The sequence below is a fragment of the Alligator mississippiensis genome, chromosome 1, assembly GCF_030867095.1.
Source record: "Alligator mississippiensis isolate rAllMis1 chromosome 1, rAllMis1, whole genome shotgun sequence".
NCBI lineage: Eukaryota > Metazoa > Chordata > Crocodylia > Alligatoridae > Alligator > Alligator mississippiensis.
The window spans coordinates 252259605-252287137 of record NC_081824.1 but is presented as its reverse complement, the minus strand read 5'-3'; the positions used below and the strand labels follow the sequence as shown (position 1 = coordinate 252287137).

Below are 27533 nucleotides of genomic sequence, written 5' to 3'. Positions count from 1 at the left end.
CTTGCCAGATAGACTATCAGCTTTTACTTTTCTGTACATTTTCTCATGGGAAGATTTAAATTAAACATGTAACGGGCCAGGCTCCATCCTGGGTATAACTTCACTGAAGTTAAGCATATTACTATTGACATCAATCTGGCACTTTCTGTAGCCTCTAGATTCAGCCATCCAGTATTTAAGTAAGCATATTAATTTATTTTTGTTTGATAAAATGTACCCTGCTAGTACAGAGGTACAGTAACACAGGGTCCAAGAGAAATCTTTCATCTCAGGAAATGACTGAAAAATGGACAAAACCTACTTAACAAGGGAAGTAAATGCAAGAGTGCAACCAGCCTCATTGGGGGGGACCAATGAGGTCCCCGCTTCCACAATCCTACACCATGGTGATACGGAGTCCTAGCCAGGATGGGCCCAAACATGCATAGCCTACCTGAACCCACAAGTATGCCCTAAGCCTGTAAATTTGTTGGCAAAAAGGCTCAAAGGTAGCTTCCTGAGGCTGCTCTCAAGGCCCTGAAAGCTACCACTAGGGATAAATTTGGAGTAATGTCACCAGTGAACTTCTGGGTTTGGAGCATACCTTCAGGCATCAGAGAGGGGGACGTGGACAGGGCACGTTGCAGACCATCCCAGCCAGGGCATGCTGCTATTTCTGTGTAGACAAGCCAAAATCATCTTCATGATTATGCCTTGGGACCATGAGCTCCAACATTTCAACTCATCTCAGTGACTAGGATCAGTACAGAGGCAGATCTCAGAGTAAACTAGGCCCTAACCAAGTTTAGGCCTTTATAAGTTAGAACCTACCCCTTATAATTGAACCCAGAAAGAAATTGAAAGTCAGCACAGATCACAAAACACAGGTATAGAATTGCTTTTGAGAAACTTTCACCAGGGTCATGGGGAGGTTTTGAATGATCTCAAAAACTAGCTTTGCATGAAGCATAATGCAACAATCCAGCTTAGAGGCAAAGCAGGCAGATAACTTTGCTAGGGTCTTTTGTCCTAAAGCAAAAGTTTGCAACCTTCCGGCTAAGTACAGTTTCATGGACTGAGCTGGCCCAAGTAGTATTTCAGGAATACTCTAGAGAGTATTTCAGAAACAATGGTAAGATCATGAACCATTTCCTATGTTTCCTTGGAACCTGTCAACCACAAGCTGAAAACCACTGTCCTAACCTAGTTAGGGTGCCCTATTCAAGTTGGCAGCTACTAGCAACACAGTACAAATCTGAAGAAGTATTGACCAGAAAGCTGGGATACCTGTGAGCCATCTAGTGCTTGTAGTGACATGGCTTCTTCCCCAAGTCTCCAATATGAGCACACCTGCAGGTCTGATATTGTCTCTAGCAAAGGGCTGTTCAGTGTTTCTGGCAACAATAAACTCAGGAGCCCAGAGAGAAGGCCAGTAACTCCAAACACAATATAGGGCAGAGACCACTGTACAGATTTCTGAAAATTAAAGAAAAAAATATAGTTTAACAGAGTAGGAGTCCTTACCTACCATTTTACATATTCAAACATTTAGATTTTATTCTACCTATCACATACCTCAGTAGACTTAGATGCCTAAGGGTGATCTTAGTCCCTGAAAAACTTTTTGTTTTAACAAGTACTTCTCTATGATTTCAGTGAAGTAGATGGTCCTCCTCCAATCTGTTCCACCAGAGAGTCAGGGGCCCACCATTTCCCCCAAATCTGGTTTTATGGATTTCAAGTTCCCTTCTGGGACTATTGTGAAGTTCCCAGCATCTCAGGTCTCCATACCAATACCAACACTTAAGGCTACAGTGACTGGCTATGAATTTTAATTTGCATGTATACAGCAAGGTACAGTGACAGGAAAACCAACAGAGGGCTGCCCCATTTTTTTCTTTATTAAGATAATAAGGATTGTTACACCTCCAGCTTTAACTGATGACTGCAAGTGTCAGGATAAAAGGACATTTGCTCACCCCCTACTCATAAACTGTGCATTGAGGCACTTTATATGAGGAGATTCACCTTTACTATGAGCCATTTACAGAAGGTACTATAACCACTAAAGATACAAGGCAGTGATTTTATATGATATGATAAATCCTTCACTATTACCCTTTCCCTACCTGGAGTTTTATGCCAGGCTCATCAGTGTGGTATCTGAGCATCTCAATGTAGTGAAGCTGCAAATCTGTGGACCAGTTCTACAAATCCTTAAATGGATAAAAAATACCTAGTAGACTAGATGTTGGAGTTTTGTCTAAATAAAGGCTAGATCCTCTGTCCTTAACCTTGTATGGAGAAGCACAAAACATTAGATCATCCAGTCAGCCTTCTTGGCACATTGCACTGATTTAAACTGTACTCATACAGTCTAATCTGTCTCCCTCATCCCTCCAATCATCTGACACACCACAGTCAAGGGAAAGAGAATGTAGATAAAAAAAAATAAGAGGTGCAGACAAACCAGCGAAGGGACAAAAGGAGCAATAATCCCACCAACTCGGGAAAACATGGAGCAGGCACCCATTCCAACATTCCTAAGAAGAAAAAAGCAGGTGTCAAGCACAGTATTTGCATTAAGAACTAAAGCATCATTTAAAAGTGCCAACAAGCAAAATCTTAGCCGTAGGACACTGACTGATAAAATGCACACAAAACTTATTGGAAAAATCATCCCAGAACTGGAATAGATAGTACACAGTGTTGTTTACACTTGGGATTTCATTCATTACTATAGTTGTCCTAGCACAGACAGACAAACTACCTACAAACTAAGATCTGGATCAGATCATTTTAAATCCTACCTGAAACTGGGCATAAAACAGCACCATTCCGAGATGAGAGATTGCACTGGTGCAGTGACAATAGTGACTGGTCACTGATGGCTGCACCTGGCATAAATACCCAGTACAGCTGCATCTACATGCTATAGTCATCTATTCACCCAATTATAAGTATGCATGCCCCTGCTCTCTACTGGATGAAGCGTCAGAGCTGCTCAAGTAGTTTGAAAACAACGAAGTCACTCTTGCTGACTGCAGCATGCTAAACATATAAGCCACAATACTACTGGCTACACTTTCAGGAATGTAAACACAGCTGCCTTATGTTTATACAGCACCATGTGAATTTTTGGTGTGGCTACTATACAAATAGTAACATTGATATTGCTCACCTGCATTATTGCAGAGAGGGATGCGACTTTCCTAAGCATGCTGGACATTGCATTTTTATGTTCTGCATGCCTACTCTGAAGGAACAATCCATTCAGAGAAGAATTTTAAGTCAATTTCAGTCCGTAAGGCTCAATGACTAATCACGACCATTTCCCTTCAAGCAAAAGTCTCAGTGAGAAGGTACAATTAATAAGGAAAAAACGTAAGAGGCAGTAATAAGGTGGCAAGAAAACTACTATTGTAAAGTGAATTGGCATTACCTGATTACTGTAGGATAAAGTTCTGATGTGTAGATATAAACAATGTTAAATGCTGCACTGATTGTCAGTTTTCCCAGTAAAGACAATGAACGGCTGTTCACAACTGCAAATACTCCCGTGTCTGAAGAAGAAAAATTGAGCTTTGTAAGGATCCATAGCATATGGAAATGTCTTTCAGTAATTATTTCAATTACACAGGAGAACTGAAAGGAATCTGTTGAAGAGTTTGTTACGCTACCAGAGTTCCTTTGTAGACAATATCTGTCAGAAGTACACATTCATTGATTATCTGTTTCTCCTGCTGAAACAAATATTTATTGGGCTACAAACAGAGAAAGACTAACTCTACACCTCAGTGTTTAGGGCACTCATGTTGGATGGAGGTTTAAGTCCATGTTCCCAGACAAGCAAAGTAGAGATTAAACCTGAGTCGCCAATACCCCAGATGTGTTACTACTGAACAACTAGGTTTCCTAGGAGCAATTACATAGCTGTTTTAGTACTTAACTCCCAGATTAGTTCAGGATCCAAAGTAGAACGAAACACTTGTTTGGCTGAAGATGTGGGTGCCTATCTTTAGCCAGTTAGCTGCTAAGGCTCTGAAGCCCTCTCCTTTCCTTTGTATTTCAGTTCTATCTAGCGTAGGCAGCCTTCCCACCCAGCTGGATGCTAAGGATCTCATCCTCAGGCATCTAACTCTCCTCATGTCCTGTTTGGGTATCCCAGATACCTCTCTTGGAGCTTACAATTCCTTTGTGTGGAAGGGTGCCTAAACATTGCAACACCTTTAAGAATATTAGCTTTGGTACTGTACAGATGCTGTAAACTTAGAGTAGTTCTATCCATATAAAAAAAATCTTATCTGTTACATTCACCACCATCTCTTGTAAGTGGGCATATGCACATTATCCAGATGTTTAATCCTTTTTTGAATCCTGCTGAATTCATCTGATAACTGAAGGCATTTATATATTCTGACAGGTACTTTCTAGGTATATGTAAGTATGTTTACGAAATAATTTATATGCCTTGCTTTCCAAAGGAAGAAATCTTTTCCCCTTAATATTTTCTGTTTTTACTTCTGTGTAGAACACCTGAAAAGCAAGACCATGCTGGATCCTTGTATGGCTTTCTGAACATATAAATAAGTTTAATTCCACATTCCTACCATGCTTTTCACTTCAGAGGATTCCCAAAGTGCTTTGCAAACTATACGTGGTTTATATACCCTCTCTTGAGCATACTGCATAGCTGTGTGGAAGGGGAAAAGGAAGACTTGACCAAAGAGACAAGGGCGATGGGATTTTTTGATTTTAAAGTTCTCCTTCAGAGATGCACACACAATTTGAAAGATACTCTTAATTACATACCTCTGAAAGATGAATTGATGAATCAATTTTGCTGGAACATTTGACAAATACAGGAGTGGGTCTTCAATGCCTAAAAAAGCATGCGGTACTGTTTGGCATTAAGTAGAAAGTGTAAGGCAAAAATGGGAGGTGGGGGCTGGTGTTGTGATTAAAAGCAAAGACTGGGACTACAGAAATGTCTTGTATTCCACTCTTTCACTGACTCATTCAAGGCCTTAGGAAAGCTCTCTGGGAAAGCTTCTAGGCTTCAGTTCCTGCAGCTGCATAATGGAGGTTGGCCAGATGGGTGCTATAAATCTGCATTCACATATATTTGCAAAATCATTGGATCCTGAGACAGAGGATATTATGGAGGTCCAGAGTACAGTTATCAAATTATCCAAGAAAACACACAAGAAGTTATTTACCTTTCTTTTCTGGGAGAAACATGACAATAAGACAGGCTAGCCCTCCCAGGAACAGGAATGCTGCCAATGTTCGCTTCCGACCAAACCTGATGGGTCAGAAAGGAGAATGCTTAGTATGACCTCAAAGCAAAGAGCATTCTAAATTCACTCAAACTCACGCTGGACTCCCAGTTAAAATTGCTGAATGCCATCTCCTGCAAAGTTTTTGTTTTCACCCTCCATTTTTTTTTAAAATATAAGTTTCTATTCCTCTCATGATATAGACAGTGCATGAGATTGCACATTTAGTACTTGACAAAGAAAGAACTCCATAAATGTGGCTGAAAATTCGTAGATTTTTAGTTTGCTTTCAAATGTTTGTGAATGCAGGACTAGGCAGAGGGGAAGAAAAGAGGAAGCTACTCGGAGGAAGTGTGGGAAAAAAGTGATCTATTCAGAAGGTTCTGAAATGACTTCAACTGGAAGGAGAAAAAGAATAGAATACTGCAGCATGGACCAGGATATGTGACCCAGTGTTCAGCCACCCTAAAGCTTAAGCAGCACAATATGCCAATGTGGAAGATGCCCCTAAGGAACAACACCTTAGTTCCAACAGAATATACAGGGAGCTAGCTTAGAAAAAACAAGGGGATTCTTTGTCACAAAATCAGAGGTGTGAAGGAGTGCCATCTTGTGTTAGTATAGAGTCAGAGCAATTGGACTATCAGGAGCTTCAGTTTCATCACTGTGCTAGATCTGAATGATTATTTACTAGTTCTCTTTTCCATTAAGATCCATTTATGTTTATATGAATGGAAAAGAGAAATAGTAAAAAAGTTACACATATACTATTTTTATACAAAAATGCTCTGCCCCAGGAAGACGTACTGAACTGGGATGCTTAGCAGTTCCTGCAAAGGATTACTAAACCCTGGGTGCATGCTCCTGACTGTGCAGTTGGTACTGCGCAGTCATTTAGTACTTGCTGGTACTGCGCAGTCCCAGTGGTGCACAGGTCGTTTTTGACCCTACCGCACAGTCATGGCAGCATCACAGTAAGTGCCCACCAATGTCGTCATAATTCATTGCTACCATGACATACTGTCTTGTGTTGACATGCCCACTGAGGACTGAATTTGTATTCAGGAAATATATCTTTGGGAAAAAATAAGCTGGATTTCATGCTATTCAATACTCACCACTTTTGGTTAATCAAGTAGATGCAGATTGGGTAGGCAGGTATCTCTATTAGCCCAGATAAGGCCAAGTTGGTATAAATACTTCCACCCAAGTCACCTGCATTGAGGGTGAGACCATAGTAAACCAAGCTGCACACAAACCTGTAGGTGGGTAAGGAAAAAAGAAAAGAAATCAAGTGTAAGACTATAAGATTTCCCCTGCCAGATCACTCAGTCATATCAGTCTACTTCCATTTAACACATCTAGCATAGTCACTTCTTGCTGTTTACAGAGGAGGCATAGGCTCTTAAAACACACTACTGATGTTTTATATGAAGCAAAATTATTCTTTTTTTCCACAAACCCAATCTCTGACATACTATTTTCTTAATATGAAGATCAAATTACATTTAAGACTTATTAAGCTATTTAACACCTTACTAACATAACCACAGTATGAGCGTGAAAGACACAGTATTTGACTTGATGAAACTAACAAGACATATGACTTCAAAGTTCCAAGTTCTGCATATCCCTTTCACTCCCAAGTTTCTACAAGCCCTTGATCCAAACATTTAATTGTTTGTCCTCTTGTCATTTTTAAACTCCTCCCACTTTATTAATTCCTCCATTGTCTCTCGCTCCCTGTAACCATCCATTGGCATTTTTCATTGGACTGCTGCAGTGGTAAGCAGCTGGTTTCTTTCCAGACATACACAAATGACAAACTCATTGATCCTTTCCTCAGTAAATGAACTTTATGTCCTCATGCCTTTGCATTTGGACATTTGAAGTCTGCTGCTCTGCCTGCAAATTTTAGAATAGCAATGCAAACAGTTATTCCACTAAGCTCCAAGTTTTCCACAAATATAAAAATGCTTTTTTTTCCTTAATGGACAAATATAACCAAAATAAACATCCTAATGTGAACCTCAGTATTCGAGCTCTAGCTGAACCATGTCCCACTTCTAGGTGGCAGCAAAACACATGGTGACCTAGGTGTACGAAGTCAAACACACATCTTTGGAAAGCTGTTTCTGCTACTGACTAAAGACAGCAGGTGCAGGGGGAAAGTGTCATACAGCAGTAATCCTGAATGAGCAGCCACCTGCCAGTGCCAGCATCCCTTACCAACACAGTGAGGAAGGTCTAGTGCCACCAGTTTATGCAGACCACATGAGCAGGGACTGGATAAAGCTCCTAAAGAGTTTTGTTAATTCACCTCAAATATAAATCAGTAGGTTTCCTGCAATTCTGACTCTGGGATCCTGACTAAGCTTTGCTACAGCACTTCCCACTCATGACCTACAGCTCTTCCCACTATTCAGCAGTTAGCTTCCTAGCCCATCACTTCAGTCCACAGTTGATTCCTTCCTATTGCTCTTCAACTTCCAACCCCAAGTTCTAGATGCCCATCTTTGCCTTCTAAGCTCAGCACAGTATTGTAACCATTTACACCTCTGCTTCCTCCTATCATGTCCCACCTTTATTTTCTCAAATGTTATACCTACAATTCAGTCTTCTTGTTGCTTTTGTTTCTTTCTCCTGCCTATCTCTGGGCCTTCTTCCACGATGTTCCTTATTTCTGGGATAAGCTCCCTGTTCTACTGCCTTCATATTATTTCACATCTGCTAAAAAGTGTTCAAGATTTGGTAGCTTAATATAGTAAAAGTGGATCTTTTAAATACCATACAAAGGGCAGAATCCTATTTCATATTACACTTAACTGTGTGTAAGTGCCAAACAACTAACAATCTTAGTTTGTGCGTGATATGGATGCACAAGCATCCACATGGCTACTGAGCATGTAGAGTAGGCTGCACTCCAGATAGGCAGGCATGCGACTCCATGTGTGTGTACCTGAGGCATATGTCTGTGTTCACTTTTGGCCCCCTCACTTCAAATAAGATTAGAAAGAGCCACGTGGAGAGTGACAAAAAGTATTAGAAACTTGGGAAACATGACTTAGAGGAAAGGATGAAACACCTAGGGTTATGTATTCTGGAGAAGAGAACACTAAAGGGGGATTTGATAGTAGTCTTCAAATACCTGGAAGGTGGTTATACAGAGGATGGAGACAGACTGTTTTCTGTGGCTGCAGGGGACAGAACAAGCAACAACAGTCTTAAATTGCAGCAAGGGAAATTTAGGTTGGAGGTTAGGAAGAAATTTCTCACTACGAGAGTGGTCAATCACTGGAACAGGCTACCCAGGGAAGTTATGGAATCTCCATCCTTGGACATTTTTAAGAACAAGTTAGACAAACACTTGACTAGGATGGCTTAGTTACAGACAATCTTGCCTTAAGCAGATGGCTAGGCTAGACCTGAGGTCTCTTCCAGCCTTACTATTGTATGATTCTAGGACGTCCCAAAAATGTAGCAAGGCAAAAACCAAGGAGGGGAGGGAGGACCCTTCCATGTTTCTGCCCCAACAGCCTAGTGGTTACATATAATATATACTTTACGCTATATATTTGCTTGCTTACATGCATATAGATAGCATATTCTCCCAACCAGCAAGAAGTACCACCAAACTTAAAAGCAAAAGTCAGTGAAAAACATGAAGCTTAGTGGATTTATGGACAATGGTGTCTGCCTTGCTGCTCCAATAGCATTTCTTCTGGAATATAACTACAAGTACATATATAAAACAAGATTAAAAATAATTACATGAATCGAGGCTTCTGACTTGCTGCCCCAATTCAGTTTAAAAAGATGCTTTAAAATTGGGGCTGTGCAACTTCAGAAGGGCTGGCAGCTGCACATCATGTGTGCTGGAGGCTATATGCTGTGCAGGCCTCCTTACTGTGCCAGAGGCACTTCCATACCCCATGGAGCCTAAAGACTGTGGTGGCAGCAGTAGCAGTTGTCTTGCTGGAGCAGAAGGGGGAGTGCTGCCCAGGTGGGGGCCTGCAGGCTGCACATTAACCCCCTGTATGTCATGCAGACCACAGCTTGACCAGCCCTGCTTTAAACCATTGATTTTAAGAGCAATTCACCCTATTTTTAACAAAGACAAACACCTGTCTTGGCACTATCACAAAATAGCTGTTAATTTAAAAATGAAGACAAAGCACTGGCTAGTACAGGGAACAAGAATTCATTCCCAACTGTGCCAATAAGACACTTAATTCCTCAGGGTCTCAGTTTCTTTATTTGAAAAATATGATCTTACCCAACTTTAACTTAGACTCTGTAGAGACAAACCCATACTTCATTTTAAGTATGTGGGTAAATCTCTGCAGGATCAGGAGCTTTGTAAAGGGCTTTAAGCATCCTGAAGGAAAAAAAAAGCTCAATATCATAATTTTTTTAAAGCAGCTCCCTCAGCAGATCTATCTATATCTAGAATATTATAGCACTAAAATAGAACTGGCTCAGTGTCCACATGGACCCAATAATTTGGACACCAAGAGCCCAATAAAGAAAAAAAAATACTTATACAATCTTGATCCAAAGAGCAAGGGCAGCATGGCTAATCTCAGCAGCCTTGGAAGAAAAGGTAGTGCTCAATTATTTTCAGATTTTTAGATAAAAAGCCCCACAGATATGCAAAGATAAAGTACCTCAGGCCTAGATTATTAAAATTACTTCAGGTTAAGAATAAGCAAAAAGGTAAGAACCAAAGAACTTCTTTCATGCAAAATGCCCCTCGTAATAAATAATGAGCCAAAGCATGGTATGCATGATGATTTGGCTATTCAAAGACTTTAAGCAGCAGCAGCAGTTGCACTTGCAAGAGCTGGGCTTTAAAAGGGACTGTATGTACCAGATGAACATCATGATTAAAGTGCGTCCCAAGAGGATCCTGTATCGGAATAGGTCCAAAAAACTTCCAGCCTCTCTGTGGCTCCTATCAGCTGGGAGCTTTAATGAAAAAGTACACTTCTGCTTGCAGTTCCTCTTTGCAATGAGGTAAAGGGCATCTTCTGCTTCATTCAGTCGACCTTGTGAATACAACCAGCGGGGGGACTCGGGAATGAATCTGAAACATAGAGAGAGTTCATTGGTAATCTTAGGGGCCTGCTATTCTTGAAGACTGGACCTGCCTATCTGGAATAAAAAATGAAAGATGTTTCAATACAACACAACATTTTTTTTTCAAATAGCATTACCTGAATTTTCAAGATCAAACATGCCATGGTGAGAAATGAGAGTTTTACAGTTTCATGGGTTTCTAATTTGCAAAACTTTGCACTGTATATTAAAATAGCACTTGAAGTTAACACAATATTTAATGTTAGGGAAACTTCAGAATTCAGGATGTGACACAGCATTACTGAAAATCTACAGTACACAGACAGCTGCTGCTTCTAACAACTTTCATTTACCAACCTCAAGTTATCTTCTGACCTGCTCCCATCACTGTTCCAAATTCTGATGTGCAGGCCGTAAGCAGCAGCTGCATAAAGGCTCTGTTCTCAGTCCCGAGACAGCATCTGGTTGGTAGATCTGCAACACCAACCCTGCTTACAAAAGCCTCTTAAAACTGTTTCCACTTGCTCATGACTTTCTGAAAATTTTTCACATTTTAGCAGAAGGTTTTCAGGTTTGGTCTCTGCTCAGAGGCTTTATTTATTTATTTTTTATGATTTTGAGCAAAAGTGATTCAGCCGCCTTTGCATAAAAAAGTCTTTGGAATAGCACATCTTTATTTTCTCTGCACATAATAAAAGATTCTTTCACCTTTTATGCACAGTAGAAATATGAAATAACTGAAGGAGATGGAATATGGTATGGAAATTGCATTCACTGTAGAGCAGAGTTTTGAAGTTGAGAGAGCAATTTTTTTTTTTTATATGTTCTGAAGACAAAGTGCTGAAAGTGCTGGACTATTCTTTTCAAATAACTGCTTAGGTTTTTCTTTTCTTTTAACTTTAGAAACATCAGAAACGTCAAGTCGGCTTTTTTTCTGAGGGAAGAGCCCCTAGGATCTCTCGCTGAGACCTACTTTATGAATTCACACACCTCAACTGCATGAGAGTGTGCAGTGAGTCTTTAATCACCGTTTCTTTGGATTCAAAATGAGTAATGTTAGTGAGTTAAGATAAATAGAGGTTGGGGAAAAAAACCCCAAAAAGTGTAAACAGTGATTAAAACTTCCTTCCCCCTCAAAATTGCTGTATTTTCACCTGTAAGTACGTTTGAAACTAGGTGAAATATAACACGTGATTATGTAACCACAGATTAATCTCTAATAGTAGATATACATATGTAGCATTTGGTAGTATACATGTACACCAGAAGGAAGTCAAAGACAATCAGAAGTACACAGCAAACTGTTCTTAAATAGCGTGCTAAGATTTTTACTATCCTGCATAGTGAAAGCATTAAGTTTATATGTAGGTAAGTTTGCAGCACTGCTGTTTAAGGGAAACATGATGCTGACTGGAGTTTGGGAAAAGTTACCATTACCTTCACATACAACTCTACTTTATCCTTAAAGAAATCTTTACCCTATTTTTCCCACAATTCTCATTCTTTTGATGAAAGTCAGTGAAACAGCTTTAAAAATAACTTACAGAGATAGAAGAAAGACTACTGTTCCCTCCAAGTTAACCACAATGGCTAGAGTCCTCCAGGAGCGGATGAAGTACCCTAATAAAGCATATTGGGCGATTCCCACTGCAAAGAACAGGCCACCAATCGATCCTAACATATTGGAAACATAGGGGAAACAAAGAAAGATATGTTACCAGCCATTCTATAATGTTGCTCTTCTTCACTATGGGCAATCAGTCAGATTAAGACTTTGTTAGGAAAGCGACACATTATGAAATATGGACAGAAAGGGTTACTTGACCCAAGGTCAGGGATAAAACATTTTAAAACTGTGCAACAAGCTGTATTTAAATTGATACAAAAAGAGGAAAAAGACAAAAGGAAAAAAAGCAATGTAAATAATTACTTAGCCTTTCTAAGAGCATTTTTATCTAGCAATTTCAAAACACTAGAAACCATTAGGTCTTATAACCTCAGCTGGTACATCACAACTTTCCACACATGAAAATAAATGCTAAATGTCACTGGAAAGCTAACATTTTCAACTACATAAAACCTGTTTGCAATCCTCATGGCACGTGATATATTATGCTTTAAAACTGTCAGTATACTCTCAGTCTAACACTGCTTTGGTCATAGTCAAGGACTAAGTGTTGAGTTCTGGCCTTGGAGCACTGTAATTTGCATGCGCTGTACTGTATGATAGCTTAAGTACTAACAACATTTATACTGAAAGGGTATCTAAATGGTCCCATTATAAATTTTTAGACTTATTAGCATTATGGCAAAACTAGCTTAACTGCTTTTGACACGAGGCTAGCGGATGAAAAAAGCAATTCTTTCCCCATTATGTAAACACTCTTACAATTGCTTTCTGAGAACAGACAGGTATAGAAAAAATGAAATTTGGCAGACAGTGGCCCTTGAGAAGTGTATTCCAGGATGCAAAATTTCAAGCGAAGGCACTCAGTGTCATGCACACACACTGGTATAGGTTAGCTGTGTAGTGTGGAAAGAAAAGTTATTTCAGATAACATGCATTGGTGGTTGTTCAGTTTGAGAGAGGCAGGGATATAAAGGGCCCCAAGTCACTGGTTATGGTCTTCTAAAAAAAATAAGGTGACCACATGTCCTGGTTTAGCTGGAACAGTCCTGAATTTCAGAGGCCAGTCCTGGCCAGCTGTTGAGAATTATAATGGGCGTCCTGGAAATGCAAGGGTATGGGGAACAGTCTGGCCAGGAGCTGGAGTGGCATGGAGCACCTTGCAGGTGGGCAGGCAGGCAGGCAGGCACCACTGCAAGCCCAACATACTGCTGGCGCAGGGGTGGAGGGAACTGGGGGTGGGGTGGGGGGACGGGACGACAGCATCCTGGATGAATGTCCTGGATGTCCCAGACTTCCTTATGGTCAGCATATCCAAAAAGGTACATGGAAATGGTACATGAAAGACTGTGCATGTGTAGAGAAGTGCTCCTTGCAAGTTTTACAGTACTGTAATTAAGAGCACTTTTATAGCACTATAAAGTTACAGTCCTCTTAAACATGACAGAAGTGCAGCGTTTGGTGGGGGTGGGTGGGAGGGGCCTCTGAGCCTCCCTGCACTTTCCAGGCAGAAGGCACTCTGCAGCCTCCTGAGGTTTGTCCACTGCTCAGAAATCTGACAGGCATATATAAGTTATTTAAAGTGCTGTAGGTTGCTAAAGTGCTGTAAAATACAGTACTTCATCGATTCACAGATTGTAAGTTTAATATTTCGTTAAAAATGGGTACAAGTGTTTTAAATGAACCCTTGTTAAAAGTGCTGTAAAGCTGTGCACTTGTTAAGTCATGGCAATACTGTGCTTTAGATGGTGAAAAAAGCAACTTCTGTACACATCCACATGGTCATGCATGTGTACAAGACAGCCAAGTTAAATCTGCAAATGCAATGTTCACTTTGGCATTTCCAGGTATGAATGTATACATGTAATCTATCACCAGAGTTTTTTAAAAAGATGCTGCAGCCAAAGCCATACCTGCTAAGGCCCAGTAGGCTGTGCCCACACATTCATTCAGCAGAACAAAGGCCACAAGTGACATCCCTCCATTCATCACTCCCACCAGGAAGCGAGAGACTGCAAAGAATTCATATGAGGGAGAGAATCCATTTGCAATGGCAAAGACAATGTCGAGGGCAAAACCTGGAAGACAAAAGCACAAAAACGCATTTCAGAAAATAATACCTGAATGAGAGTAACACAATTTTTATCACAAGCATTACTTGACACTGAGTAAAACCTTGTCCTAAGCAATCACATTCTTGACCCACAAAAAGCCAGTTGAGGTGACAGGGGAGAAAAGTAGTAAGTACTTTAGGTCAAGCTCATGAAGGGGAATGCTGAAAAAGGAAGTCTTCTATACAGGATTCATTGTACTAACACCCTTGTATTAGACAAACCGCTGTGGGCAGTTTTTCTCTTCATAAAACTCACCATCACATGACACTGTGCCATCTGTTAGGCCCGTGCAAAGCAGCAAGCAGCTGCTTTGGATTCAGATTCCGCAGGACAGTGATTCAAATCACTGTCCTGATTCGACTTGGCTGATTCAGATCCAGAGATTCCGCGTTGATTTGAAGATTCTGCCGTAGACTAAATAAGCAGCAGTCCTCCACCACGCTGGACACAGCTGCCTCCAGCTGGTAAATCTGTTGCGGTGAGTGGACTGGGGAGGGAAGGGGCATGGGGGAGTGGGGGCAGATCAATGTTCCCACAGCAAGGGAGGGTTTAAGGCTGGGACAAGCTGCTCAGCTGGGGGGGGGACACATGACAACGACAACTCAGGGAGTGGGGCTCCTGCCACTGCATGCTGCCAGTCCAGGAGCTGCTCTTCTGGTGGCTCCTCCAGCAGCTCTTGTCACCTATCCAGGAGGGCAGGGAAGCAGGCGTGTGCCTGCAGATCTGCGCAGGGCAGGGCTGGGCAGGGCTGGGCTGCACTCCTGGCGGGCGGCAGAAGGCGCTGGGAGCAGGGGCTATGCCCTCCTGCCGCTTGCCCAGCCAGGGCGGGGAGGCATGAGACGGTGATGCTGTACCACCTCAGACAAGCAGTGCATAGAGGCAGAAGCTGCTCCAGCCTCCCTGCACCTCCTAAACAAGCTGCAACTTCACCCCGCCCCAGCTGGGCCAGCAGCAGCAAGGCATAGGGGCAGGTGCGTGCACCCAGGTTGAGGCAGGGCCAGTGGCAGGGTGCAGTCCCCCCCATAGTCCCCACTCCATTACACTCTGTGGGGCAGGCGAAGCCAGGGCTGCGCTCTGGGCTGCAGCTGGGGCTAGCCACCCGGAGTGCAGGCCTGGCTTCACCTGCCCTGTGGAGCGCAGCCCGGTGGTGGGCAGCTGGGACTAGCCACCCAAAGTGAAGCCCGCCCCAGCCCGCTCCGCACAGATCCGGGGGCACACGTCCGCCCCCATGCCCTCCCAGACCAGCGGCAAGAGCTGCTGGAGAAGCCACCAAAAGAGCAGCTTCCGGACCAGTGGCATGCAGTGGCGGATGGCCCCCTCCCCAAGTCCCATGCTCCCCCGCCCCAGCTGGGCAGCTTGTCCCAGCCCCAATCCCTCCCCTGCTGTGGCGGTGTTGATCTGCAAACCCCTCCCTTCCTCCTCCCTCCACAACAGACTTACCAGCTGGAGGTAGCTATGTCCAATGTCTGTGAGGACTGCTGCCTGTACCTATGGCCGAATCTCCAAATCTCTCCTGAGGCTTCCGAATCGATTCAGGCCTTTCAATGAGTCTCCCAATTCGATTCGGATGCGGAGATTTGGCTGCCGAATCTCCTCCGAAACAAATCGGCTACTGAAGCTTTGCACAGCCCTTCTATCTGTTAGCAGTCTGAGCAGAGAAACAAAGGACTGCACAGGCTATGACCACAGCTTCTCTCTCATCCTTAGAAGCCTGCACTGCAATTTGTTCTGTAGCTACTAGGCACTTTCAGTGTATAAGGTCAACCTTGAACATCAACCTTTGGCAGTACCAAGTCAACGCATGGCTTTTAAAAAATAGTATTTCAGGTTTCTGAAAACATAGAGTACTGATTGATTTAATAGTATATACATTTTTTTCCTTCACATACAGGTGTAGTGCATTAAATTCCCAGACAGAAAGTCTGTGGATCATGTTCAGACCATAAAGTCTGTGAATTTTAAAACTCAGCTTGGATGACAAACATCCAATAATAAATAAATGACTGAAGATGCAATGACAAACTCACAGCTGGAACTTTTAGGAGACTAGATAGCCAAGTGGAAAGTAAAAAACAGTTGGGAGTTTGTGAAATATTTGGGGATCATGACCACAAGAACAAACAAGTAGACCCATTTTTTAAGATTAAGCATCTACAGTGGGATCGCCTACTCAAACTGGGTGCCTAAATACTTCTCAGACCTCTCAGGGATGAGCTGAACACTCAAATAGGACGTTCTTGTCCTAACTTGAGTCCCTTGTATGTACTGAAAGAAAAAACAACCCCCTCGTGTAAAACTCAGCACAAAGCAACAGATTTCTACAGAATCTGAAAATCTGCCATAAGCTCTTCAGAGACAGATCCTCTCTGAAGGAGTAACAAGACACTGACATTTCCCTCCATTTGTTTTGTTGTGGCTGCAACTGATTACCTGTGAGATAGACTTTTTTCCTCCCAAAACGATCCGAGAGCTGGCCAAAAGAGATCACTCCGACGAACACGCCACTGAAGAAAAACGAACTGGCAGCACTGACTTTGTATGATGTATTGCCAATTAAAAACCACTAGGGGGAAGAAAAAGAAGCTTTGAGCAAACTCAGAGAGACTCACAAGAATCATGCAGTTTGGAGGAGGGGATGGAGGGTAGTGGCAGGAACCCTGTCCTTTAGAGAACATTTCGGCTAGATTCGTATTTCAGTAATTAAAATACCAGCTGTCCCTGCTCCCTCCACAGCCATGCACCCAACCAGTTGGGGATTTTGGTCCATTGTGCAAGTTCTCCCAGATATCCATCCCCCTCACATCTGAGCTGGATTCCTCGAGGGGACATCCGATTTTGTGTTGGCTTTTTAGCCTTTCCATCTGTTTGCATATATTTCTAGTACACTTGTATTCAAGGTATCTATATTTTCTATGCTCGATTGTGTCATAATTTATGTCCAACACAAAACTATAGATGTTCCTGCATTACAGCCTACCGTGCAAGTAGGATTCATTTGGTGGCTTCAAGCAATGTTTCTATTTTTATAAGCACTTCTTTATCATAAGAACAGGCAGCATACCTATTTCCTTTCCCATTGTGCTTATTGCATGCATGCTAAGGGTAACTTTGACCTGCAAAACTATTATTCAGCTTTTTGAACCACTCTAGACTTGCTTTTAAATACGGGCAGCAAGTTTAAAAATAATGCTGTTTGTTTATAAGCTGTCATGCTGATAATTTCTCTTTTATGCAGATTACATGATGAAAATTTGACACTTTTGGTGCCACTGACCTCTAAAAATTTAGATGCCAGGAACTCCTGTGCTACAGTAGTTTTTTGTCACTTCAAAGATTTACGGGCATTGAAAAGAAGAAGTAAAATTCTAAGTAAAGGCTGAGGCAGTCCCTGTCCAACAAAAATGACTGTGTGCTTCTCTGCATTTACATACCTGTGCCCTGTTCTTGGTTGCTGTGTAGGCACTACCGTAATAGAAATGATTAAAAGTAATAATCTGAATTTGTTTGCCGATCTTGGAAGAAAGGCAACATTACCACTGTGGTGATCTTATCTGAGAATTGCACAAGACTTGGTATTTTTTTGTAAGGTCCAGCTGACGGAATCCTTTAACAAGATGAGTATATGATCTTTCACTGAAAAAGTATACACCTTTTAAAACACAAATTTATACTTTGTAAAATGAAAGTATAATCATTTTGTGTGTGTACCTTCACAACTGAGAACCTATACAACAAATTAAAGAATAATTTTGGGATTCTTTTGTAAGTCTAAGTTTTTGGGGCCTGACTCATTAATCATGAACTGTTAAGGTTTGTAATAATGGAAGAGGAACTCTAAGAATGATTTGAATGAGGAATGGCTGGGGAACTGAAGCAGTGCTGCTGAGAGCTTATTCCAAGATAAGTATGCAGCATGGGAAAAGATACTTAATGCAGGAGGGGAACAGAAAACCAATGCAGCACTGAGATTGACCCTGATGGCCAAGAGAAGGGAAATGTGAGGGAAGAGTGATACAAGACTTCAAAAATGAAGATGGGAAGTTCCATTATTCTCTGTGAGAATCAGTTCTGCTCATATTTATTATTCACCTCATAGGGTCCTGAAGGTTAGGAAAACTTAATCAGTGTAACAATTATTACCTCCATCAATCACACAGTCCACTTTGTTTCACCTGCAAGTCTCTTCAGTGCCAAAAACCCAGTTTTCATTAGTGAGGGTGCACTGATATCTCAGTTGGCTATCAGATCGGCACCAATAAAAGGAGAAATGATGTTATGGGTTATCAGCTTTTTTGGTCACTGTAGCCGATAATTACAGCTTCGTGCCTTGTGCACCCTGGTGAGCACAGTCTGGTCCCCATGCCCCACTCCTGGCCCAAATCCATGGCAGACTACAGGTCCCAGCGAGCAGTGGGAGGAGGCGCCAGGGAATGGTCACAGGGTGCTGTGCTCAGCAACAAAGGGACTGTTACCAGCTCCTGCTGCCGTCACGGCAGCGCCACGTGTGCAGCAGGGGCCTGAGCAGCAGGGCTACCGCAGAGATGTTGGGCTGCATGCAGGAAGGGTACAGTGCCACACAAGGGACATTCTGCTTCACCGGGTGCCTTTGCAAAAGCAGCTTCTCCCCAGCAGCTGCAGGAGCTTGGCTGTGTGGGGCCTGCTGGCACTGAGGCATCAGCATGCTCTGGGGCTCCAAACACGCCCAGCATTGCTGTGTACAAGAGTCTACCCCACCTGCCTGGGACAGCAGCACAGGCTGTGTGGGGAGCACGGCTACAGGTAGGAGCCATGGGCAAGGGTGCGATGTGTGGGGGAATAAAGCAGTCATCGCCTTCCTCATTGAGGGCCAAAGCAGGCAGAAGGCATGCGTGTACGTTTATAAATGCAAAACAAACAAAAAAAGTTTATTTATGTCAGTAGTTTAAAATGCCTTGCACTATTACTAAACATCAGTTATCGGATTGGTATCGACCAATATGGTTGGTTAATCATCAGCTATCAGTATTGGCCAAAAAAAATATTTATCAGTGCACCCCTACTCATAAGTGAGATACCTACGGACCATGTTTTATCTTTATAGCAGCTCTACATGTTGCAAGAGATCCAAAAAAAATTTTCCACACAAAGGAATCCTAGAATGAATCTAGAAAGTGTCTATATTGTTCACTGATACTGTTTATTCTGTATGCTCTCTAACACAATGCACTGCCTTATTTACTTTTCCCTTCTGATAGCTGCTCTGAATCAGGTTGATGTTTCAATATTTCCTCTTAATACTGTAATTCTCAGACATTTTTCCTGACTAGTTGGCTGATGATTATACTATTTTCCCCTGAAACATTTCACCACTGGCCTTTTGAATTGCCTTCCCTCTGCTCTTCCTTCCTCCCACTCCCTAGTCCATTTTATATTGCATTTCCAGCAGAGCTTAAACTATTTGGAAGCTTTGCAACGAACTGCTTTACTGGAAGCAGCAGAAACATGTAATCAAAGCCCACCCATAACCAGGGAGTTGACAGAATGAAATATTTCAGGGACACCATGAAAATAACTTGTTTTGTCCCACTGCATGTGTCATTCTGAATTACTAGCAATAGGTGAGATGTGCATGCTGTTATAGTTGGTGATATGGCAAAAAGGAATCCAGATGCTTACAAAAAAATAGCTTCTGAAGCTAATTGTTGCCATGCATTTTTCAAATGGTTCTTGAACAGTCTCCATATTGTGCAAATGTACTCAGAAAAACAATTTATAAATTAAGAAAATATTTAAGATATTCTACTTCAAAATAATCAGTGCTTTGTTTCTGTGATCTCTTACAAGAATTACACTCTTGTAAACATCTACTCAGGCTGACATTAATGTGTCTCACTGATATATGACGCTTCCTGAATCAACCACAGCTGAAGAAATAGTTTGGATATAGTAAGCTAATTTGCTCTCTAAGAAATGGCTAAAACTTTATTTAATGTATTGAAGTCTTTTTAGTGCTTTTTTCACCCTGTATAAAGCATATAACATCCTATCAGTCCATGTCAGCTTTTAGACAAAGTAATATATTAGAATTTTTTTCAGCATAAATTTGGGATGGCTATATTACTAACAGTTGGCAAAATTATAACAGTATTATGAAGACTGTCTCAAATAAGTACTGATAAAACCTTTAGACCACATTATTAGGTATTCCATTCAATTATATATATTTTATGGGGGGGAGGGGGAAACAAATTATTTTAGAAAAGTATTCATGGATTTGAAAATAAGATTTTTATTATTTCTACTTGTAAAGTCAAGTATCATAGTTCCAGTGAGTACGAATTAAAATGATTTTAAAAGAAATAAAGTAAGGACTAATAGCTTATACACACACATAAAAGGGTGGGTGGGGGGGGGGGTGTACCCCGCCATACCTTTAAAATGCATTACATTACGACCTTAAATATGGTAAAGCAAGTATTATATTCCAGTGATATAAAGCTTTCATTTCTCTGACTACACAAAGTCTACTACCTTATAAGCACTATGGCAATTCAAAACTCATCAACGGAGGCCTAGATTTTTCACAGGTGACATTTTCAGTACTCATTATTTCACACCTGATAAAGGGCCCAACTCTCACATTGCAGTTGCTCTAAAATGTCTTTAAGTCAGGTTCCTTTACGATGCTGCAGGTTGGACATCCACTCAGAATAAATCACAACAATTATGAAAAATCTAAACCTTTATATCCTAACCTCTGATTCTTTGTGTTCAAATTCACTGTACTGCCCTAGTGGACTCTAAAAGAACTGTTAAATTAACCAACACTGAAGCACTCTGGATTCTTGTCAAGTGAATTTCTGTTGCAAAGTTTGCATCAAATTCTGAAGTTCTCCAAAATGCAGATCTGAAGTTTCTATGTAGGTATTTTTGTATTTTATTTTATTAATGTATTTATTCTTTGTTTTCATTATGAAATAAATTAACTGTAAAACCCATAACTTAAAACAAGAGATGAGGGCAGCAGCACCCCCCTGCCGGCCACACAGATGCCACCCAACTGACCAGACATGGGAGAAGGAAAGAGCTCCCATGCGGCGGCCACCATTATCCATCACCTTGCACTGCCATGGCACACTGCTTTTCCACAGGCAGCCTCACATGCAGCTCTATGGGCTGCTGACTGGCAGCATGTAATTGGCTGGGTGCAAGGCTTCTCAGCAGCCTGCGGAGCCACGCATGCAACCAGTTGTGGGAAAGTCAGGTGCAGCGGTGGCATGGGACAGTTGGTGGTGGCGGTGGCGGCCATGTGCAAGCCCCCCCCAGCCACTGCCGCCAGAAGGGGTACACCTCTTAATATAAAGCACTCTACATAAGGCTGCCCCTGAGGACCACTCAGAAGCTGCAGCTGGTACAGAATGCAGTAGCTTCCCTTCTGACAGGTGCAAGGTTGCCAGGAGGACATAACTCCAATGAGTCCGGAGTCTGCACTGGCTTCCAGTAGCTTTCTAGGCATGATTCAAAGTGCTGGATTTGACCTATAAAGGCCTAAGTAGCCTGGCTCCTACATACCTAAGGGACTGCCTTCTCCCTTATGCCCTATCTCGATCACTAAGGTCAGCCATGAGTAGCCTCCTGCAAATACCTGTATGCCAAGTTTACTTGGCAAAAACAACTGGGAGGTCAACCTCAGTAGCAGCTCCTATGCTCTGGAATGCCCACCCCCTTGTGGCCTGCCAGAGCCTGTGCCTGGATATCTTTATAGAGATTTGGCCCCACCATGAGAATGACAAAAGCTGCATAAGAACAAACACCCCCATGCAGGACTTGGAACCCAATAATGAAACCAGTCCTTTTCTTCTACTCCAATCCAGTCTTAGAAGTTGCAACAGCTCTTAATATACAACTCCCATGCGGGTAAGCTATTTTAAAGTTTTGGAGGAAAGCCAGGTGAACAAGATCTACACAGCTAAACAAGGCTGGGTCCCTGTTGGCAGGTACATATTTGAATAGATAACCTGTATATTTCCAAAGCAAAACACACATTGATTTGGAAAAAAAGAAAGTGGTACAACCAGACCTCCCTTCCCCCACCCACATTGCATGAGATGTTTTACTCTTGCACCGGGCTGAAAAAACACAAATTCATTACTACCTCTGAGGCTATGGACGTGAAGCTGCTGCTGAAGTGTACATGCTTATGAACTTCGCTCCCATTGGCTCTCAGGAGCCATTCCCCAAAGGCTCTTCCTTCACTAGTTGACTGGTTGCTATGGCTTTGATTAGCTGAGAGCTCTTCAAGGTCCCAGTGGTAGGGAGGTGTTGCCCCGACAAGCGCGATGAGGATTGCTTCTGTGGCTACGTAGAGCTGAAAGAAAACACACGCAAATCAAAAAAGGCTGCCCACAAACTGAAATAGCAATATTTCACCTGCATCTATATCCTGTAAATATTAAACTCATTTTCATTGCTTATTTTCATTCCCTAGGTGCTACTGATAAATGCTCCAAGTAATCTTACTGAATCTTACACAAGGAGGTACCAAGATTCCAGCTCAGCGATTTTTAAGCTTTTAGACTGTTGACCACTTAAGAGAAACCCTCTTATGGATACCTCTTCTCCCAACCTCAGAATCTCAATCCCAACCACAGCAAATAACTTCTCAGATATCTGAGTGCTATATTAGAACGCTGTTAAGGAAATAAGATAAAAACTCCTGAAAGGAGGAAGGTTACGATCCTATCCCTATCTCTCTTTGCTTTATGCCTGTGCCATTCATACCTGCTTGGATGACACAGCTGGCTATGTGAACCAATTCTCTCCTGTACTGGCCAAAGCTGATGCCCTCCCCACTCCACTCCCAACATTGATCTCTAAGCTGTAAACAGACATCTAATATGAGATGATCCTGACTGTCCTGGGTTTTGACCTGAATCAAAACAGGAGCAGCATAGCTTCCAAACTTCATTGCTGCTCCTCTACCAGTAGGTGAACAGTGAGAGCACACAGACTGACAGGCTTGTCCTTGGAATAACTTACAATTAACTTGAATGACCACCCACAATTAGAGGAAGACAGCAATGTCCTGGAAAATTTTAATTTTTTTCTCCCATACTTCACAGATACTTAAAGCAAGACAATGGACTTGTAGTCTTGGGACAAAAGGCTTTCTCCCTGGCAAAATGCCACCACCTCTTACAGCCTCAAGGTTCCCTTGAAGTTTAATTCTGCTTGCTGTCTTTCTAGTGTCAATGTTTTCTGTGCCCATATTTTACACCAATACACACCTACAGCACAGACATGAGGCAGAATCAAACGGAGAGTTTATTTAGTAAAATCACACAGGAAATCTAGTTTCACTACGGATTACAGCAGGGAATACTGCTGCTTGAAGACCTAATAACTCTGTCATCATTGACAGAAGAAGGTCTAGAGACCACCAGCCTAAAAGCCCAATGTGCTTAGACCAGAGGTAGGCTTTCTACAATGGCACGTATGTGGCATTTTAGCAGCAAAGGGCTTTGCCTAGGCAAAAGGGAGAAGTGGCAGCTGAGGCTTTGGCATGGGTGGGCTGAAAGCAGCCTAGGCTTGAAGCTAAGATCCGTTAAAGCAGTCTCCTGGTGCAAAACATTGATGACCTCTGGTTTAGACTACGGCTTAAGAACCATTATTCTAGATTCATTTAAAAATAAAAAGCCCGTTACTTCTCCCAAAAGGAAACTAGAAAAAACTAAGGAATGTTGTGACACCACATCAGGGATGCTCAACCTTTTTGACTGGTGGGCTGGCTAGACAGTGGCCAGGCCAGCTGCAGGCTGGATCCAGCTGATGATCCTAAGTCAGCACAGAACAGTCACAACAGGGCCCCATCTGGCTGCAAAGAAGGGGACAGGGGGTATCCCAACTGCAACCTGGCTGGTGGCTCAGCCCAGTGGGGGAAAGAGGTATGGCTCAGCCCCAACCCAGCCCCAAGGGGGGAGGGGGCATGCCCAGTTGCAACCCAGTCCCATGGGGGGGAAGAGGCCTTGACCTAGCCCTGCAAGGGGGAAAGGGGCAGGGCCCAGCCCCATCCAGCCATGGAAGTGGGGGGAGGGGATGTGACTTGAACCCAAACTGCTGCACGGGGCTTGGGGTTTGGGAATTTAACAGTGGGGAGGGTGGCCATATTTATTCCACCTCTCCCTCACTGCCAAATTTCCCAATCTGTGGGGAGCTCCATAGGCCAGATATCCATGGCTCCACAGGCCATATATGGCCTGTGGGCCAGAAGTTGAGCACCCCTGCACAATACGTTATCATCTCCTTGGTCTGCTGGATTGTGCATTCTTATTTAAATGGCACCAAATAAGATTAGTCTGTATAAAACAACTGAGAATTCAGAGCCGCACGTAATTCCAATGTATAGTTACTACAAGGTTGACAGCAAGAATCCTTGAGTTATTTATAGTATATTAAAATGTGTTCCTCCATCCTCTCATTCCTTCTATCAAACCCAGAATGCTGAAAAAGATCACCCACTCCCAAACTGATGATTTAAAAAATATTTAGAAAGCTATTGCTCCTTCCAAAATGTTTTTTCTATTAAAACAAACTATTTAAAAATTGAAAAAGGTATAAAGAGAAACACATATTCCATCAATGATGCCGCTGTAGAAGGGAAGCTTTTAAAACAGACATCATTAATTAAAAAGAGAAATTCCTCATTTGGTGAAGAGGGAACACGAAGCACCACTTACTGAAAAAAGGGAAGGAGTGAGAAGCTAAGGAAGCAGTGCTTGTTAGGAGCCAAGGGTGTAGCATTTTTATACAGTACCAACTGGACTACTAAATTCTCCAAAATTTGAGAAATCAAAATCACCACACGGTTTTAAGTCAGTAACTATCCAATATCCCTGCATTGTGACTGGCTCCGACAATTCCATTTCAGTATTAAGTGAGAATATCCTCATCTTTATCTTGCACTACAATTGTCAGATTTGGAAGTAGTTCAGGAGAAAAGTGGAATTTTTCACGGTTTTTGCTTTAGGGAGAGGAGGAGGGGGTGGGGAAAAACATCACCACACTTCTTCCATCTTCAGTTTTCCTTTAAAAGAAATCCACTGAAACCACATCGGACTGTCATCCAAACAATGTATGGGTGAAAGTATAGAAAGAGATGAGAGACGTTTTGCTATGGAAAGATTTTAGCTGGAAGCTTAACTGGAAATTACGGAAAACATGGAAAAGAATAATTTTAAAAAGCCTATTAGGAAAAAAACCCAACTACCTTGGATTGGTCCTAGGTATCAAAACATATTTAAATATTGGGCATATACAATATCCAAAATAAAATATATTTCAGTATTACAGCTTACAAGGGCCATCTACTCAGAAAACTAGTTGTACCCTGTACAACAATGCTGCTGACTGTCCTAATTTTATTGTAAATCTTCTGACATTCAGGTTTTCTTTAGGTCCAAGCTCCTCAACTCTTGTAATATATGAGAATTTCAAGATTAATTTATACCTATTAGGGTCAGAAATTGTTTTCAGAGAAAACCTTGAAAATATGGCCCAAATACTCATTGTAGGTTTTTTTGTGTGTTTTTTTTTTTTTTTAAAGACAACAAATTAAAAAAGGAGGTTTTAGGGGAAAGGTTGGGAGAGGAAGGTGGAAGTGCTTAGGTCTCATGGTTTTGCTGTCCTCGCTCATGAATCTTAAATACATGGTGTTGGCAATAGTATACAGTCTTTTAGATACACATATGGCAGGTATAAAATACTGCCAAATTAGAAAAGTAATATTTTATAACAACTGGCAAATCTGGAAAGTGCTCAACATCAGAGAACTAAGCATTTTTATCTTTAATCTTGTGTATAACCATGCAATAAAATATAAGTCAAACACGTTTCTCCACAGATTACTGTGGGACTGATCTATATTAGTAGACATGACAGCCAAAGTCAGGGAAAAGAGATTTCTGGCTTTTTTCTTCTCCTTTATAATAAATTAGCCAGGCCTGAAAGATTTGTTAGTTTGGTTTACTTTTTAAATTAGAAATTCACATTCTGTCTAGACCCCAAGACTCTGGTGACTGGAAAACCTATGAAACATCAGCATCTCAGAAGCCAAGAAGCTGAAAACTTCCCAGTTAAGAGGAAAAGTGATATTTATCATCAAGCAGCTGATAACCATCGTGCTAACACATTTTAAAAGTTTATGCGAAGATAGGGCAGAATATATATATCCAATTAATTAATTAACCTTCTTGGGAAAAAATCAGTATGTGTCCAAAATCCCATTACCTCTTCACCTGTTATAAAGGTATTTGCACTCTTAATAAACCAGATCTGAGAACCTGGAAATCCTCCGAAAAAACAGAGCTAAAACTTCTAATACTGTGTTGCAGAACACACACACACACACACACACACACACACACACACCCCCCCCCCCCCCTTTAAGGAAAAAAAAAATCAGGCTTTTATCTACCACAAAGTATTCCATAAAAAAGGCAGACAGCGTTTGTTTTTTATTAAGTCATCCTAAACAAACTTTAAGGTTTGAAAATGAAGGCATCTACATGTCACTCTTCGGAAACATAAGCAAGGTGGTGAGCATTTAAAAAAAACCAACAATGAAACTGCTCTTTTTTGTCCGTTTCATAGTTATCCGTACCTCTCAACTTCATTCTGAGTTCCTATGTACAGCAGCAGAAGTGTAAGTGATCTTGTTCTCTTCCTCTGAAGTATGTTTTGTTATTTTTTCATCATGTTCTCTACGAACATGATGAAAAAATAACAAAACATACTTCAAAGGAAGAGAACAAGATTTTGAACCCCCCCCCCCACATTTCATGATGCAAAAACAACAGAAAAGATGAACGTCGCTTTGTTGGAAAGACCCCAAGAATCTGAAACACCTATTAAGTGTAACCTGCTTTGAAAGTGAAAAAACAAACAGTCTTGATAACTGGAGGGTTGCCAACATAATTCCAAACTTTCAAAAGGGCTGCAGAAGGGATCTAAGAACCTACAGGCCAAGGAGATTATCTTCTATTCCCTAGAAACTAATAGAAGCAATAATTAAAGAAAGGACTGTCCAGCACATGGATGAGCAGGATTTGGTTGTGTGCAATCAGTATAGCTTTTCTAAAGGGAAATCAAGCTTCACCAACCTATTCAAGTTTTTTGAGAGCATCAACAAGAATGTGGACCAGGGTGATCCAGTTGAGAGAGTGTATCTGGATTTCCAAAAAAGCCTTTGACAAAAGCCTCATATCAAAGGCTCTTAATTAAATTGGGCTGTCGTGGGATTAGAGTTGTGGTTCTCCACTGAAGTGCTGGGGCACTCTAGGATGCTTCAGGACCCTCTCAAGGGCGCTCCAACGCAGGTGCTGCCACTGCAGCAGCAGCTAGGTAAAACTGCTTTGCATGCTCCTCCTGCACTAAGGCTCTCTGATAAGCAGGGATCCTGGTTTTCTCTGTTAAAAAAAA

The 27533-nt window shown here is 41.8% G+C and overlaps 1 protein-coding gene across 2 annotated transcripts in view; it reads right to left on the bottom strand.

The window, feature by feature from the left end:
- The window catches only part of SLC22A15 (solute carrier family 22 member 15), a 56699-nt gene that overhangs the window by 12001 nt on the left and 17165 nt on the right, over positions 1–27533 (bottom strand). For both annotated transcript variants that reach the window (XM_019476332.2, XM_014603964.3), the window contains exons 2-11: positions 22213–22425; positions 16509–16641; positions 13878–14042; positions 11882–12011; positions 10129–10344; positions 6377–6517; positions 5199–5284; positions 3422–3542; positions 2450–2522; positions 1267–1455 (exon numbers count right to left, since the gene is read on the bottom strand). In XM_019476332.2, the coding sequence (XP_019331877.1) occupies positions 1267–1455; positions 2450–2522; positions 3422–3542; positions 5199–5284; positions 6377–6517; positions 10129–10344; positions 11882–12011; positions 13878–14042; positions 16509–16641; positions 22213–22425 (1467 nt within the window). The remainder of the gene's footprint in view (positions 1–1266; positions 1456–2449; positions 2523–3421; positions 3543–5198; positions 5285–6376; positions 6518–10128; positions 10345–11881; positions 12012–13877; positions 14043–16508; positions 16642–22212; positions 22426–27533) is intronic.